The sequence below is a fragment of the Trichechus manatus genome, unplaced genomic scaffold, assembly GCF_000243295.1.
Source record: "Trichechus manatus latirostris isolate Lorelei unplaced genomic scaffold, TriManLat1.0 scaffold00117, whole genome shotgun sequence".
Lineage (NCBI taxonomy): Eukaryota > Metazoa > Chordata > Mammalia > Sirenia > Trichechidae > Trichechus > Trichechus manatus.
In genome coordinates, this window is record NW_004444053.1 from 6,490,458 (window position 1) to 6,509,354 (window position 18,897).

The window sequence follows — 18,897 nt, forward strand, 5'->3', positions numbered from 1 at the left end:
GGTAGTCTTAAGAGTTCATTTCCTAGGTTGGTATCTGGCTAGTACAATCCTGTGTCGTGTATTCAGCCTGTGATCTGATGTTGTTTGTTCTCAGATTGAAGGACTCCCTTTAATAAGTCTTGTAAGTTTGGTTTGGTTTTTATGTAGTCCCTTAATTTCTGTTTATCTGGAAATGACCTAATTTCACCATCATATTTGAATGAGATTTTTGCAGGATGTATTATTCTTGGCTGGAAATTTTTTTCTTTCAAGGTTTTATGTATGTCAATCCATTGCCTTCTTGGCTGCATGGTTTCTGCCAAATAATCTGAGCTTAGTCTTATCGTTTCTCCTCTGTATGTGACTTTTTGTTTTTCTCGAGCTGCTCTCAGGATTCTTTGTTTGTCTTTGGTTTTAGCTAGTTTGATTATGATATGTCTGGGTGAGTTTCTTTTGGGGTCTATCCTATATGGGGTTCGTTGAGCTTCTTGGACGGTCAGCTTTTCATCTTTCATGATATTGGGGAAGTTTTCTGTCAGCAGTTCTTCAATGATCGTCTCTGTGTTTTCTGTCCCCCCCACCCTTTCTGGAACTCCAATCACTTGTGGATTTTTGCTTTTGATTGTATCCCACATACTTGTCAGAGTTTCTTCATTTTTCTTTGTTCTTTTTTCTGATTTTTCATCCAACAAAGTTGTATCCAAGTGTTTGTCTTCAGTTTCGCTGATCTGATCTTCCATTGTTTCAAATCTGCTCCTCAGCCCTTCTATAACACTGTCCATTTCTGAAATCGTGTTGTTTATCTTTTCTAATTGTTGTTTTTGTATGATTTCTAATTTTGAATTTATTTTAGCATTTTGTTCCTGTAGTATTTTCCTGAATTTTTCCATTTTTTAGTCTGTATTTTCCATGACTTTGTCTGCCTGTTCCATAAGTTTGTCTATTTTTTCCCCATTTTTGTCTGCTTTTTGCTTTGACTCTTGGATAATTCTGAATATTAGAGATTTGAATTCCCTATCAGTTAGTTCGTGTGCCTTTTCTTCTGCTGGAAAGTCATCTGGTGTTTTATTCTGGATGCCTACTGGAACCATTCTGTCCTGTTTTTGTATATGTTTTCATATTGTGTGCTGTCTTTAGGGCATTCAGTAGTTATTTTCCTCGTTTATTGATTGTAGATTTGTTTGTTCCATCCCCCTTTTTTGTTTTATTTGGTTGTGTGTGTGCAGGGGAGATGTGTGTTGTTTGTTGTTTGCTCGTCTGTGGGCACGATACTTTCCACCCTCTTCTCCAATGGGCAGGGTGAGTCACTCAGGTACAGTACAGCAGGGCAGGTCTGGTTGAAGGGGAGTTGCTGGAATGGGTTGCTCATGGCACGTACTAGGGCTGACAGTGCAGTCTGGGAATCAGTGCAGTGGTGTCCTGTCCTGCTTGGGAGTGTGATGTTTAGCGCATGGTGCAGGAAGGCAGGAAGGAGGCAAGAGATTGTGATGGGTGGAGCTAAGATGAGTATGGGAAAGATGAGAGAGAGAAGAGAGGAACAGGAGCCAAAAACCTACACACAAAGAAAAAAGAGTGCTAAGGGAGTTTGCTATTGGAGTGGAGAGATGAGAGACTGATAAATAGGAAAATACAAAAATAAAAAAAAAAGAAAAAAGTGAGTAAATTGAGAAACTGGTAATAAAGACAAAAAAGTAATAAGAGAGAGAAGAAAAAACCAAAAAAACAAAAAGAAAAAAAACAAGAAGAAAGAAGTGCCCCTGGGGATGTCCCTGTGCATCTGTGCAGATTAAGGGAGTAGCTTCCAAGCTTCACAGTACTGCCCGGCTAGACGGGGCTCCCAAGCTGAGAAAAGAAAAAGAAAACAAACAAACAAACAAATCAAAACAGAACATATGAGAGCAAACAAACAAAAAGCCCCAGGGGTCCCACGAGGGTGGTAGAAGCCGTTTCACAGTCGAGCGGTGTTTCATAGCCTTTCAGGAAAGAGTAAAGATGGCACACGGAGCCAGGCATTTGAGACAAAGGAGGGGGAGGTTGTGAGAGGTAAGGAAGAAATCTAAAGAAGCAGAAAAAAGCAACCCCAGTAACCAACAAATGACACTCAGGGAGCCAGCCAGTTCGGGTGGGTGGAATCTAAGCAACACCAGGGTGAAACCTGTTCTTCCTGGCTAAGAGACTGTGGCCACGGGAAGCAGAGAAGGCCGAGTGGGTATGAAGAAGGATGGGGAATGGGAAAGCGTATATCGTTGGTTACCAGTTGTTCTGCCTCCTGCTGGAAGCTCTGTGAAGCGGCTTTCTAGTACCCCCTGTTCACTTATCTCTGTTAGGAGTCCAAGATGGCGGATAGGGGACCTCTGCATGTATCTCTCCTCGCTGTCTGTTCTCAGTCAGTTTCTTATTCCAGTCGGTGCTTGGCTGAGTTCTTTATCTCTTCATTTGATGCTTAGGGTTTCAGGATTGATGTGAGACACTGTTTGACTTAGTTTTTTTTTATCTTTGCTGTGGAGGGATGGTGTGGTGCTTCTGACTATAGCGCCATGTTGCCCGGAAGTCTCATGTGATTTATCTGTGTGCATTTTTCAGTGGAATGAGAACCAAGGATTTGATTTAAAAAAGCACAGATAATAAGGCCACATGTAAATTACCTTTTATTTTTCCTTTTTGGTAATGATTTTAATGTAGCTCTTCAAAAATGAAAATATGAAAACTGCCAAACATTTTTTTATTCCTTCATGATCTTCCGCTCTTATCCTTGGGTCATTGGATTTATCCCTGAAGGGTGTTGGGGTAGAACAGCAGAGTTGTTAGAGAATTACCAGTCTACTATGTCTGCCAAGTTTTTTCCCTCTCTCCTCACCTTGTAACCTCACCTTAACCTTTTATCTCTGTGCTGTGACTTTCCTCATGGCCCTGTTAAACAGAAGAGCCCACTGACCAGCTTATGATCTAGAATATCTGAGGCCCACCTCATATGTTCTTATTTGAGGACCTCAGATGTTCTTATGGCTCTTTTATCCCTCTGCAGTCTTGCTATCAAATGCTCTTAATTTTGCAAGTAAAATGCAAAATATAATTCCCTTCCTGGTGGGAAGATTTCTAAATGCTCAAATAATTTAAGTAACAAGTGCATTATCTTATGTTGCCCCATTTTTTAAACTCCTAAGATCCTAAGAGGAAATACTTATTTCTTGGATTCACCTCTTTCATAGTTAACCATTCTTTTTATTCTTGGCCTTGTTTAAGCTCCCGTAAAAACTCTGCAAATTACAGAAAAGAGAAAGTGATTTCTGTTTAGGCCTTACATCATCATCTTAACAACCAGCTGAAACTCTTCTTGCAAAGACTGGGTTTTGCCTCTGTGACTTCCTTGGACTCAGATTATAGAATTTTACATAGCTAGCTTCTTTCCTTGTAGGGGCATAATTCAGCTCCTTCTTTACTGCCTTGTTCTTTCTGACATGTTTCCTTCTTCCCCCCTCTCTCCTTCCCTCCAGCCTCTTCGTGTATTCTATTCAGTGTCTCTCTCTGTGCTATCTACTGGGGACTCAAAAATGAGTAAGAATTTTGCCCACAAGACAAGTTCACAGTAGAACAGGGGAAATAGACACGTAAACAATTAACTGGGTTAAAATGTAATAAATGCTGTGTTTTATGATAAGTATGAAATGAGCTCAGATGAGGAAGCAGTTACATGTAAGGGAGGGTGTGAGTTCACAGAGAAAGTAATACTTGAGTGGTGTCTTAGTTGTCTTAGTTTCCTAGTGCTGCTATAATAGAAGTACCTCAAGCAGGTGGCTTTAAAGGATAGAAATAATTTTCTCACAGTTGAGGAGGCTGGAAGTCCAAATTCAGTGTATGGCTTTAGGGGGTGGTCCTTTTTTGTTTCTTTCAGCTTCTGCTTGTTCTCATTGAGTCGATTCCAACTCGTAGTGACCCTATAGGACAGAAGAGAACTGCCCCATAAGGTTTCCAAGACTGTAATCTTTACGGAAGCAGATTGCCCATCTTTCTCCCGTGGAGCAGCTGGTGGATTCAAACCACTGCGCCCCCAGGGCTCCTTTTTCAGCTTCTAGTAGTTGGCAGCCCTTGAAGTTCCTAGGCTTGTAGATACATCTGCCTCTGTCATCTTCCTACAGTGTCTGTCTCCCCCCTGTGTTGGCTTCCTTGTCTCTGTGTCAATGCTGCTCTTTATATCACTCAGAAGTGATTAGATTTAGGATACACCGTACCCTGATATGGCCTTATTAACATAACAAAGAAAATCCTTTTTCCAAATAGGATTACAACCACAGGTACAGAGGTTAGGATTCCAACATATATTTTTGGGGAACACAGTTCAGTCCATAACAAGTGGGACCCTGAAGTATGGAGAGAGTTTGTCAGGTCTAAGAGGAGGGCAAGAGGATTCGTGTGAACTTTGATACAGCTTGTTCTAGGATGATAAGTGGACCAGGTAGCTAGAGAGTAGGGTTTAGGGGAGGGAGTTACTGGAGATGAATATTCTAAAATTTCCAAGTTTCTCAGTGTATATGTCATAAATACCTTTGCAAATATTTTAGAAAGGCATTAGATTAATATATGCATGAGCACAGCTAAACCCAATTATATTTCAGCTTTTCTGATCTAAATAATTTTCAGTTACTTTTAATTCATCATAATTTTCATGAAAGAGAATAAAAGGATGCAAGTTTTAGATGGTTTGAATTTTTTTCCTATTAGAAGTTTGAATTAACAGCATATTAAAATTATAGTTTCGAAACCTGGTAATCACAAATGCAAGCAGTCATTTTCTTCCTACAGTATATTTCTTTCTTTCTTTTTTTTTTTTTTTACCCACTATCTTAAAGTATGTGGAGCTCTGGTGGCACAGTGATTAAGTTCTGCTGTTAACCAAAAGGTCAGCAGTTCAGTTCCACCAGCCACTCCTTGGAAACCCTATGGGGCAGTTCTACTCTATCCTATAGGGTTGCTATGAGTCGGAATTGACTCAACGGCAGCAGCGTTTTTTGTTTTATCTTAAGGCAATTCATTTATTAATTAAACTAGTATTTACTGAGTATGTCTTATATGTTGGGCAAAACCAACCCATTGCTGTCACGTCAATTAATTCCAATTCATAGCGACCCTATAGAACAGGATAGAACTGCCCCATAAGGTTTCCAAGGAGCGGCTGGTGGATTCAAACTGCTGAGCTTTTGGTTAGCAGCCTGAGCTCTTAATCTCTGTGCCACTAGGGCTCCATGTTGAGCAGGGAGAAATAAACAAGGTCCTTTCCCTTAAGGGAGAGACTGATAGATGAACAGGCAATGGCCATATACTCTGCTCAGTGCAGTGCTAGAAATCAGCTGAGGAAACAAAGGAGGGGCCCTTGATCTGGGCAACAGTAAGGAGTGCTGGTGAGTAGGACAATGGGTCACAGAAGGTTTCCTAGAATTAATGCTTGAACTGAGTCTTGAAAAACAGAAATTAGCCCGGTAAAGAAACAAGAGGCAGAGGGAATGGCATTCTGAGCAGAAAGAAAAACAAGTATAAAAGCACAGGGAGATGGTACATTTGGGCAGCTGCAAATACTTCTGTACGGTTAGCTTGGAAAGTGAGTGTGGATGAGTGATAAGAGATGGGGCTGGAGAGACAGCCAGGGCCAGACCATGAAGAATCTTGGGTGATGTGTTAAGGAGTTATTAAATTGTGGGGAGCCATTGAAAAACAAAGCTAGAGCCAGTTGTGGAGTGGCAGAAGGGTCACAAGTTTGCATTGGCCTGGCAGGGTGAGGTCTGACCTTGACAAAGAAAAATCTGAAAGTGGGATGGCCGCGGTTTCAGTAATCCCAGCAAGAATTGAAGAAGGCTGTACCAAGGTAGGGCTGGGGGAAGGTGGGTGGTGGGAGGATGAAGAGAAAGAGATCTGTCATCTGAGGGATGTAAAGGGGGTCAAATGAACAACACTTGGTGGCTCTCAGGACATGGGGTTGAGGGAGCAGGAGGTGTGCATGATATCCCCCACATTTCCTGTCTTGGTTGGTGGCACCATCCACCTGAGGGGGAATTCAGGAATTTAGAAGAATCAATAGGTTTGGGAGTAAAAGAAATTGAGGGGCTCAGCTTTGGGTGTGTTGAGTTCAAGAAAGTTGAGAGGAGATGAATGTCCAGGAGACAGTTGGGTATATGGGCCAGAAACTCCAATGAGAGACATAGGCTAGAGCTTGGAGGTTTGGAGAAACCAGTATCTTGATGACACTTGAAGCTGTGGGCAACCATGGATCACCCAGGGTGAGTGTAGAGAACAAGAAGAGGCTGAGGTTAGGATGGTGGGTGGAAGAAGAGTACCTTATGAAGTATGAGGGGGCTTGACTGGAGCAGTTGGAACATTAAGAGAGGGTGATGCTATAGGAGCTGTGGTACATTTGGCTCTTCTATATGAAGTTTTATTGCTTAATTTTAATTTTTAATTCAAATATTCTCCGCTTAACATTTCATGATTGCAACCAAATGGACAGAATACATTTAATGATGAAAATATTTAAAATATTTATTCTAACTGAATATCTGAAGTAAATCTAAGTAATGTATATTTCATATAATCATGCTTTGAGTGCTGAATAGAGTGCAGTTTTAACTCTGCCAGTAGGTGCCACTAGGAACACCAGGAAGAGGATTCTAAGGAATAACTATAGTAAATTAAAACGAGAGGTACAAGGCCTTGTTACTTTAACTTGAATTTTTTTTTCTTTCACAACTATAGGATGGTTCAGCAATTTGCTGTGGACTTCGAGAAGAGAATTGAAGGGTCAGGGGATCAAGTAGATACCCTGGAACTCTCAGGTGGTGCTAAAATCAATCGTATTTTCCACGAACGCTTTCCATTTGAGATAGTAAAGGTTTGTACTGAATGTTATTTTTTCCCTTCATTTCCATATTCCGTTCTCCGTAACTGTTGATACAATATTATAAGAGTGGTATGGGTCTAAATTCTTGAAACAAACAAACAAACCAAAAAACCAGACTCAGGTGATGAAATTCAGGAAAGAAATATTTCTTACTGATGGTTCTGATTTTATTTAATGGGATTTAACCACATTTTGGATAATTTCAACAAATGCTAACTGAGTTCCTGTGTTATTTATTTGTTGTCTAATTAATTTAAAAATATTTATTGAGCATATACTGTTTGCCAGAGTTCCAGGTGCCAGTGGTCAAGACAGAGGAGGTTTTTGTTCATCTACTGAGGAAAGACAGAAAACTAACAAACAGACAAAATAAGAAAATAACCAAGTATTATTATGGTAGCATGATGTGAGAGGGAGGGGCTGGGTGAGCCACTTTCAATGGGATGTTCAGGAAAAGTCTCTCTGAGTAGAGGACATTTAAACCATGACCAGAATGGCCTGAAGAAGGCAGCTGTGGAAAGATCAGAGGAAGCAGCTTATGGCGTGGTCTTATAGCCAGATGAGTATGGCAGTTGAAGAACAGATGTGCTGGTACAGAGCTGACTATGGGGAGATAGGTCTGAAATGAACTTAGAGAGGAAGGAAGTGCTCACTCAGTCCATTCAGAGCTTTCTAGGTTGTGGTGAGGCATTTATGTTTAACTATGGAAAGTCATGGGAGGGTTTAAGAGGGGTATGACCTCATTTGGTTAATAATTTTAGAACAACACTATGCCTGCTGGATTGTAAAGGGGCTGGAGTGAATCCAGGAAGACAAGTCGGATGAAGAAAACAGTAAGGCAAGAGCAGGGGTAGATCCAGTTTTTGTGGAGCCTGAAGCTTATACTGAAGTCACTGGGTGGCTCAAATGGTTAAGTGCTGGACTACCAACCGAAAGCTTGGCCGTTCATACCCACCCAGAGGCACCTTGGAAAGATAGGCCTGGCCATCTGCTTCTGAAAGGTCACAGCCTTGAAAACCGTATGGAGCAATTCTCCTCTGCACACATAGGGCTGCCAGGAGTTGGAATGACTCAACAGCAGCTAACAACAACAGTGCTTATACAGTTTTAGGAAAAAGAATGCAGAATTACAAAGAATACAGAATTAGAAACACACAAGTAGGCCCAGGGTCCTGGAAGGGGCTTGTGCAAGGGAGAAGCCCTGAAGCTTAAGGTTCTTTGGCTTCACAGTAAAATGCTTCTGGGAAAGAGATGACAGAGAGAAATGGATGGATTTGGGATTTTGAAGGTAGGATCAATAGAACTTAGACTGATATGGCAGATGGAAGAAAGACAGAAATCAATGATGGGAGAAAGTTTTGGCTTGCAAAACTGAGTGAACGGTGGTGACCATCAACTGAGGGAACCTGAGGAGAGCTGGGGTGGGGGTTGCATCGAGAATTCTGTTTGGGACATGTTAAGTGTGAAATGCCTGATAGACAGCTACATAGTTGTAGGGACTATGCTACTTGCCTTACTTGCAGAGAGGCAGATGCTTATATGTTGGTGTGGGAGGCAGATGGGTAAATAGATAATTTCATTAAAATGTGCTAAGTAATGTGATAAACTTCAGTACAGGATACTATGGAAACACAGTCCATGGACATGAATCCGGGCCTGAGTGTGTAAGGGAGCTTGGCTTCTAAGCTGTGTTTGGAAGGATGAGCAATTAAGTAAGAAAGGAATAGGAGAGGTGGGGGAGAAGGTAGTCCAGACAGAAGAGAAGACTGGTAAAAGGGCCTGCACTGTGAAGCCAGGGAGCATGGGTAGAGAACTAAAGCAGCTTGTTGTTCTATGGTTTAACTCGTGAGGGGGACAACGAATCAACAGTGAGGCTGGAGAAGTTAAATCTCAGAAGTCAGGGGCTCAACCGAATGTTCTCTTGATATCCTTTCCAGGCCTAAGCCCTGTGACACTTTGATCTACATACAAATAAATTTTACGTATCTAGAACTCCTGAGAAATGTCTGTACAACAATCTCTCCCACGTTAGATTAGTAAAATATCATTAATTTGCTTTTATAAAGAGGCCTTGAACTCAGGTGGTTAAAATGGCCAGGGAGAAAAGCCATCCATTGGTAATCTCTGGGGAGCTGTACTGCTTTGCCTGTCAGGTGACATACTCATCTATGCATTTGTTTGTGCCATCAAATTTAGTATATTCAGGAACGGAATGGAGGATCATGACTTTCAAATGGATGGCCACATTTATGTCCAGAAGGCGTCCTTCATGTGGAGCACTCCTTATCTGTAAGAGTTAGAAATCCACTGCACTGAGGCTCCCAGAAATCCCTTCTGTTCTGTGCTGCCTTGAACTTTGTATAAACAGATGTTTTGACCATCTGGGTTTAAGTTAGGAGAGACATGAGTATCCATTTATTAATAACTAAGTCAAGTTATTCTCATTCTTTAATATTCAACACTGTTATTATTCAAAAGGAATTAAGTATTATAACCATGGCTCTTTTTGCGTCTGCAGATGGAGTTCAATGAGAAAGAATTGCGAAGAGAAATAAGCTATGCAATCAAAAACATACATGGCATCAGGCAAGTAGTTCACATTTTTCTTGTCTTCAGTTCAAGCTACCAAAAGAAAATCAATGTTTATAAATGGCTAGTGAAGTAACCTTTTCGTCATCTGAACAGAGGTGGGAGTGAGAAATAGGAAATCTCAGTTTGTGTTCAATAGTAATTTCTCATATTGTCATAGTCTTTTTCAGTTCAAAACATAATAAAACCCTGCACTCAAGGCACTGTGCTTGGCACAATCAGGAAGATACAGATGAGCAAGACTGTTCTCAGTAATCTTACGTTGTAGTGAGAGAGGCCCGACATGCTCACAAGTAGTCATTACGTACACAGAGGAAGGACAGATTAATTTTGCCAAGAGTTGTAGAGTGTCATTGGAAAAGATCAATAGAAGTGGTAACTTTTGAGTCAAATCTTGCCTGTTTAGAGAGCAAGAATGATTTCAAGAGTCAAAGGTGTATTGTCTGTGTGTGTGTGTTTGCATTTGTATGGGGTGGGTGGGGATGCAATGAGAAGTGAGGGCATGGCAGGATGGAATGGAGGCTGTTGAGGCTGGAGGATAGAAAAAAGGCCTTTCAAGTGTTAGGAGCCATGTGAGCAAAGGCATAGAGGTGGGAAGGGCAGCATGTATTTGTGGAGCCAGGAGTCATGCGTTTTGACTGGAGTTCAGAATGTAGATAGGAGTGCAAAGGGATATGAGGCTGGGAGGGTGGAATGGGGGTAACTCTAGTACCCGAATTTCCTCTTGTATAACATAGAATTATTTTAGTTTACTGTCTTCAAAGAACTGTGATGTGAAAAGATGAATTTAAAACCCATGTCTTGAGTTCATGTACAGAAGGCTAAACATTGTTTAATTGAACGTGTATTAAATTACAAGAGTCCTTGGGTGGCACAAATGGTTAAGCGCTTGACACTAGGGTGGCGGTTCAAACCCACTGAGAGGCACCTCAGAAGACAAGTCTGGTGATCTGCTTCTGAACACAGTCACAGCCGTGAAAACCCTAAGGAGCACTGTTCTCTGTTACACTTGAGGTCACCATGAGTCAGAATTGACTAGATGACAACTAACAACAACAATATTAGAATGAGGTGTCCTGAGTTCATGTTAATAAACTTAGGTTGCCTGCTTCCTAGATGACTTCATATGAAGGAGGTGTCCTCTTTCTATTGTCAGTTGTGTTTCAGCTTCTGGCTAAAGAGCAAATGAGACTGTGTTGGGAACAGAACCTGAAAGGGCAAAGATTGACCCTAAGTGGAACCAAATCACATTTTTGGGGTCATAAGGGATTTTTACTTAGCCAAATATGGTACTTCTGCTTAACTTTTAAAACCCCTTACCAGGTACATTTTTGTTAAGTATAACAAAAGCTTAGTAATTCAGTATTGTAGATTTCTGATTTGCATGTATACCAACAAAGAAGACCAGTTGTGGCTATTATTCTGGGGCTAATTTGCCTGTAAGATGATAAGAGGTGCACAGTGTCTTGAGTATAAGGCAGACTAATAATGTGATTACTTAGGTTCCTAAATACATTAAATTTGAAATTTTTTTTCCTATTTGATTCTGTCAGAGTTTTGATTGATAGAACCCATCTTTGCCCATTAAGGACCTGAGAGAACAGATGTTTTAGTTTTCTTCCTTGTTCTGCTAACACTGAATGTCAACCTTGAACAAGGGATAGAGACAGTCCTGTGGGGCACACAAAGATAGATGTGTTAATGATGCTCCCTCCCAGTGTACTTGTTGTTTTGTTGTTGGGTGCCCTCGAGTAGATTTCTGACTCACAGTGGCCCCATGTGGCAGGTTAGAGTTGTCCCATAGGGTTTTCTTGGCTATAATCTTTACAGAAACAGATCTCCAGATCTTTCTGCCATGGAGCTGCTAGATGGGTTTGAACTGCTAACCATTTGGTTACCAGCTGAGTGCTTAACCATTGCGCCACTGGGGCTCCTTACCAGTACAGTAATGGAACTAAAACATGTGCTCAGAACACTGCAATGCAAAATAGAATGTTGGGGTTCAGAGAAGGAAGACTTTCTCAGCAACAGGATTGGAGAAGGTGAACTGTAGAAAGTGGTTGCTTTTTATCTGGGCTTTGAAGTACAGTTGGAATTTGGACAGGTTGAAAGTGTGAGAAGGGTGAAATGAACAGCACAAAGACATAAAATATTAGTATGAATATGTGTGTGAAAAGGCAGATGGTCCAGTTTACCTGAAACATAGGGTGCATGAAAGGGGAGGGGAAAAATAACATTATAAAGGAAGATAAGTATCAGATGGGGGAGAATTTTAATGTCAGACTGAACAGTTTGGGTTTTCTTCTTTATCCAGTGTGGAGAAATTACAGTGTAAGCTGTTTTATGATTAATATAGTTAGAAGTGGAGGTGAGCACTGGGTGCTAAGTAAATGATAAAAGGAGGCATTGAATAAAGCTGGGGTAAGGGAAATGTTAAGGAAATTTCCCAAAAGAGGTGACACAGAATTGAGTGTTGAAGGAAGAGAAGTTAATCAAACAGGTGAGATGGGAAGAGAAGGAGGATCTAGGCATGGGAAGGACCAAGTGCAAAGACTGAACCTGCAAGTCTTTAGGCATGGCTGATGCTCAGGGTTCAGGGATCCCTCATATTGTAGCTTTTTTCTGTTGGCCTTGTGTTTCAATTCAAGTAGTGGTTTTCACCTGTTATGAATCAAAGATACATCTAATTGCTTTTCTGGGATTCTGCTTAGCACGAGATAAGCATTGTTATGACACCCATTTGAACTAATTCCAGCCAAGAGGGAAAGACACTTATTTTTTTTTTTTGGTTATCATTTGTTATTTTTGTAAATTTGTAATTTAGTTTAGGTATCCTGGAATATTAAAATTAGTTATTAAAATTTTAATTAATCATGTTAAAATTAGGATCCTCATTACTACCTTCTTCTACCTTCAAGACCTGAGGACCTCACATTGGGAACTGCTGAGCTCCCTATAATGCAGCTCTCCTGGAAAGAATAGATTGTGTAGTCTAGGAACTCTGCTATTTCAGTGTGCAAAAAAGTGAGGATTATTTGGTAATCCTCAAAACGTAGAAAGATTGCTTTTGGAATACTTTAGAAATAGGAATTTAAATTTAGGACACCATTCCAATTGTAGCATTCTTTGTTATTACTGTAAAACAGTGAGATGAGACAAATCACAGTTAAATATCGGTTACGAGCCACTTTACATGCCACGAAAACATTTTGGGCACTATTTTTAGGTAATGTTAATCCTCCATAGATTGGGATTTATTATGGAATAGTAGTATTAAAGATATCATAAATGGTACTGTGATTAGAACAAGTCACTATGTAACTTTTAAAATTGAGTATTACGTGCTTACTTTAAGTAGCATCTAACTTTAAATATTTTTCATAAGATCATTGAATATTACTAATTTTTAAAATCTAATATGTTGCTTTTTTCCTTCCATTCAGGACAGGGTTGTTTACTCCAGATATGGCATTTGAAGCAATAGTTAAAAAACAAATTGTGAAGCTGAAAGGGCCTTCTTTGAAGAGTGTAGATCTGGTAATACAAGAACTAATCAACACTGTCAAGAAATGCACCAAAAAAGTAAGTGTGAATTATTTAACTTTTCTACAAGTAACTACTTGGTTTCACCACCTTTCCTACCCTGCAACATGACCTTCTTTCCTTGACCCCTTACTTTGTTATAGAAATTTGTTTGCCCAGGAGGAAGGATTGTGGGAAGTACTGCGTGGGAATTGCTTTCATGATAGAAGAGCATATTGTCTTCTATAATTCCATTCTATCTCACTGGCTTAGACCAGAAAGAGAATATTTTAGTCAGCTAATTTTTTTTTCTTTTGTCTTAAACAGTTAAAAATCACTTTAGAACAACTATGTGAATGCTCTAAACGGATTCTTTCCTATGGTACATAGATGCGGTAATTGTTAAGAGAAGGTGTCTTAGTTATCTAGTGCTGCTATAATAGAAATACCACAAGTGGATGGCTTTAACAAAGAGAAATTTATTTCCTCACGGTAAAGTAGGCTAAAAGTCCAAATTTAGGGCATCAGCTCCAGGGGAAGGGTTTCTCTCTCTCTCAGCTCTGGAGGAGGGTCCTTCTCATCAATCTTCCCCTGAACTAGGAGCTTCTCCGCTCAGGAACCCCGGGTCCAAAGGACGTGCTCTCCTCCTGGCACTCCTTTCTTAGTGGTATGAGGGCCCCTGTCTCTCTGCTCGCCACTCTCTTTTATATCCCCCAAGAAATTGGCTCAAGACACAATCCAGTCCTGTAGATTGAGATCTGCCTCATCAATGCAACTTCTGCCCATTTCCCCTCATTAACATCACAGAGATAGGATTTACAACACATAGGAACATCACATCAGATGACAAAATTGTGGATAATCACACAATACTGGGAATCATGGCCCAGCCAAACTGATACATTTTTGGGGGCCACAATTCAATCCATGACAGATAGAAGGGAATCACTGATATTGTGGATATCAGTAAGGATGTTCTTCTAAGTTATAAATGAATTCCACTTGAGCCTGGCGTTTTGGGAAGGGGCAGTGTAGTGTAGTGGTTAGGAGCCCAGAATCTGAGATCCAGTTGCCTAGATTCAAATCCTTACTCTGCTGCTTATTTGTGTGAGGAGCTGATAAGGGTTGAAAGGGTTTAAACCCTTTAACATAACATAATATAACAAAAAACGCTTTATACTTATCTGTTTGTTAATTTATCTGTGAAATGGAGATTATGATGATGATGATAATACAACCTCAGTGAGGATTAAACAAGATTATGTTGGAAGCCTACAGGTCACTTAACACACTGACTAACTGTAGTAAGTGCTAAGTAAACAGTAGCTGATCTATAAATGGCCATCTTAGTAGCACCCAACATTCTCTACCATGTAATATCTATTGAATCCATGCTACAGAGGGTGGAGGAGAGACTCCCCAATATTGGGGACTCCTCCCTGAGGAATATAGAGAATGTGTGCTGGATTCCTAGGGATGTGAAAGGAGTACCTTGTATTGGAAAATGCAAGAAGGGAATTAGTGATGGTGTTTAGGGTAGGGTAGGCCTAGCTCTGTAACAGTTAACACTGGTACTGTGAGCATTTCTTGAACGAATAGATACCTGTGTTTTTTTTTTTTTTAATTTAACTTTTTTTATCTGTACAATTCAGTGATATTAATTACTTTCATCATGTTGTACAACCATCACCACTGTCCATTTCCAAACTTTTCTATCACCCTTAAAGGAAACTCTGTACCCCATAAGCAATGACTCCTCCTTTTCCTCTCCCTCTCACCCCTTGTAACCACTCATAAGCTTCAGTCTCTATACATTTGCCTATTTCATATAAGTGGGATCATACAATATTTGTCCTTTCATGGCTGACTTAGTATAATGTTTTCAAGGTTCATCCATGTTCAGCATGTAATAGGACTTGATTTTTATTTATAGCTGAGTAATATTTCATTGTATGTAGATACCACATTTTGCTTATCCACTCATCTCTTGATGAACAGTTAGGTTGTTTCTACCTTTTGGCTATTATGAATAATGCTGTACTGAATATTGGTGCACGAGTATCTGTTTGCATTGCTGCTTTCAGTTATTTTGGATATATACCTACGAGTAGACTTGTTGGGTCATGTGGTAATTCTATGTTTTACCTTTTGAGGAACTACCAGCTCTTTTCCATAGCGCCACACCACTTTACATTCCCACCAGCAATGGATGAGGGATCCAGTTTCTCCATATCCTCTCCAGCACCTGTTGTTTTCCATTTTTTATTTATAGCCATCCTAGTAGGGATGAAGTGGTATCTCATTGTATTTTTTATTTGCATTTCCCTGATGACTAATGATGTTAAGCTTATTTTCATGTGCTTGTTAGTCATTTGTATATCCTCTTTAGTGGAATGTCTATTGAAGTCCTTTGCCCATTTTTTGACTGGGTGGTTTTGTCTTTTCATTGTTCCATTGTACTTTTTTTTATGTATTCTGAATTTTAAACCCTTATCAGATATATGGTTTGCAGAATTTTCTCTCAATCTGTAAGTTGCCTGTTCACTTTGTTGATAAAGTCCTTTGATGCCCAAAGGTTTTTAATTTCGATGAAGTCTAATATATCTATTTTGTCTTTTGCTGCTCGTGCTTTTGGTGTAATATCTAAGAATCCATTGTTAAAAACTAGGTCCCAAAGCATTACCTCTTTGTTTTCTTCTAAGAGTTTTATGATTTTAATTCTTACATTTAGGTCAGTGTTCCATTTTGAGTTAATCTCCATATTTGGTGTGAGTAGGGTTCCAGTTTAATTCTTTTGCATGTAGAAATCCAGTTGTCCCAGAACCATTTATTAGAGAGGCTATTCCTTCTCCTTCTTCCTAGAATACTAGGAAGAAGGACCTAGAAGTCTACTTCTGGAAAAAATCAGCCAGTGAAAGCCTTATGAATAACAGTGGAACATTGCCTGATATAGTGCCAGAAGATGAGCCCCTCAGGTTGGAAGGCACTCAAAAGAGCTGCCTCCTCAAAGTAGAGCCTTAAAGATAAGGGTGCAGTCAAGTTTTTGGGACTGTCATTTGCTGATGTGGTGTGAGTCAAAATGAGACGGAAGAGCTGCAAACATCCATTAATAATAGGAATGTGGAATGTATGAAATGTGAATCTAGGAAAATTGGAAATTGTCAAAAATGAAATGGACCGCATAAACATCAATATTCTAGCCATTAGTGAGCTGAAATGGACTGGTATTGGCCATTTTGAACCAGTCAGTCATATGGTCTACTATGCCAGGAATGACAAATTGAAGAGGAATGGTGTCGTATTCATCATCAAAAAGAACATTTCAAGATCTGTCCTGAAGCACAGTGTTGTCGGTGATAGGATAACGTTCATATGCCTACAAGGAAGATGAGTTAATATGACTATTATTCAAATTAATGCACCAACCACTAAGACCAAAGATGAAGAAATTGAAGATTTTTACCAACTTTGGCCTGAAATTGTTCAAACATGCAGTCAAGATGCATTGATAATTACTGGTGATTGGAATGTGAAATTTGGCAACGAAGAAGGATTGATAGTTGGAAAATATGGCCTTGGTGATAGAAATGACGCTGGAGATCACAGGATAGAATTTTGCAAGACCAGTGACTTCTTCATTGCACGTACCTTTTTTTAACAACATAAACAGTGACTGTACATGTGAACCTTGCCAGATGGAATACATAGGAATCAAATCGACTACGTCTGTGGAAAGAGACAATGGAAAAGCTCAATATCATCAGTCAGAACAAGGCCATGGGCCGATTGTGGAACAGACCATCAACTGCTCATATGCAAGGTCAGGTTGAAGTTGGAGAAATTAGAACAAGTTCACGAGCCCAAAGTACAACCCTGAGTATATCCCACCTGAATTTAGAGACTATCTCAAGAATAGATTTGACTCATTGAACACTGTTGACCGAAGACCAGACAAGTTATTAAATGATATCAAGGACATCATACATGAAAAAAGGAGGAGGTCATTAAAAAGACAAGAAATAAAAAAAAGACCACAATGAATGTCAGAAGAGACTTTGAAAGTTTCTCTTGAACATAGAGTAGCTAAAGCAAATGGAAGAAATGATGAAGTAAAAAAGCTGAACAGAAGATTTCAAAGGGTGGCTCAAGAAGACAAAGTATAACGAAATGTGCAAAGACCTGACAATAGAAAACCAAAAGGGAAAAACATGCTTGGTATTTCTCAAACTGAAAAAAAAACTGAAGAAAAAATTCAAGCTTCGAGTTGCAGTTCTGAAGGATTTTATGGGCAAAATATTAAATGATACAGGAAGCATCAAAAGAAGATGGAAGGAATACACAAGAGTCACTGTACCAAAAAGAATTGATCAAGATTCACCCATTTCAAGAGGTAGCATATGATCAAGAACTGATGGTACTGAAGAGGTCCAAGCTGCACTGAAATCACTGGTGAAAAACAAGGCTCCAGGAATTGACGAAATACCAATTGAGATGCTTCAACAAATGGAAGCAGCGCTGGAAGCGCTCACTTGTCTCAAGAAATCTGGAAGACAGCTACCTGGCCAACTGACTCGAAGAGACCTGTATTTGTACATATTCCAAAGAAAGGTGATCCAACATAATGCAGAAATTATCGAACAATATCACTAATATCATACAAGTAAAATTTTGCTGAAGATCATTCAAAAGCAGTTGCAGCAGTACGTCAACAAAGAACTGCCAGAAATTCAAACCAGATTCAGAAGAGGAAGTAGAGCCAAGTATATCATTGCTGATGTCAGATGGAGCCTGGCTGAAAGCAGAGAATACCAGAAAGATGTTTACTTTTGTTTTATTGGCTATTCAAAGGCATTCGACTATGTGGATCATAACAAATTATAGATAACATTGCGAAGAATGGGGATTCCAGAACATTCAAGTGGAACAAGGGGATACTGCGTGGTTTAAAGTCAAGAAAGGTGTACGTCAGCGTTGTATCTTTTCACCATACCTATTCAATCTGTATGTTGAGCAAATAATCCGAAAACCTGGACTATATGAAGAAAAACATGGCATCAAGATTGGAGGAAGACTCATCAACAACCTGTAGTATACTGATGACACAACCTTGCTTGCTGAAGGTGAAGAGGACTTGAAGCACTTACTGATGAAAATCAAAGACTACAGCCTTCAGTATGGATTACACCTCAACGTAAAGAAAACAGAAATCCTCATAACTGGACCTATAAGCAACATCATGATAACAGAGAATAGATAGAAGTTGTCAAGGATTTCATTTTACTTGGATCCACAATCAACGCCCATGGAAGCAGCAGTCAAGAAATCAAACAACACATTACATTGGGCAAATCTGCTGCAAAAGATCTCTTTAAAGTGTTAAAATGCAAAGATGTCACTTGAAAGACTAAGGTGCACCTGACCGAAGCCATAGTGTTTTCAATTGCCTCATACGCATATGAAAGCTGGACAATGAGTAAGGAAGACCAAAGAAGAATTGTTGCCTTTGAATTATGATGTTGGCCAAGAATATTGAATATACCATAGACTGCCAGAATGAACAAATCTGTCTTGACAGAAGTACAGCCAGAATGTCCTTAGAAGTGAGGATGGCGAGACTTTGTCTCACATACTTTGGACATGTTATCTGGAGGGATCAGTCCCTGGAGAAGGACATCATGCTTGGTGAAGTGGAGGGTCAGCAAAAAAGAGGAAGACCTCAACAAGATAGATTGACACAGTGGCTGCAACAGTGGACTCAAACATAGCAATGATTGTGAGGACAGCACAGGACTTGGCAGTGTTTTGTTCTGTTGTACATAAGGTCATTGTGCATCGGTATCGACTCAATAACACTTAACAACATTCTTTCTCCTTTGAATGGACTTAGCACCAGGGCCAGATAAAGGCATGTGAGGGTCCTA

General features: G+C 39.9%; 1 protein-coding gene across 4 annotated transcripts in view; it reads left to right on the forward strand.

Annotated features, from left to right (window-relative positions):
* DNM3 (dynamin 3) overlaps positions 1-18,897 on the forward strand; it is a 717,102-nt gene that overhangs the window by 245,815 nt on the left and 452,390 nt on the right. For all 4 annotated transcript variants that reach the window (XM_023738465.1, XM_012557752.2, XM_004384112.3 and 1 more), the window contains exons 8-10: positions 6,721-6,856; positions 9,384-9,451; positions 12,898-13,036. In XM_023738465.1, the coding sequence (XP_023594233.1) occupies positions 6,721-6,856; positions 9,384-9,451; positions 12,898-13,036 (343 nt within the window). The remainder of the gene's footprint in view (positions 1-6,720; positions 6,857-9,383; positions 9,452-12,897; positions 13,037-18,897) is intronic.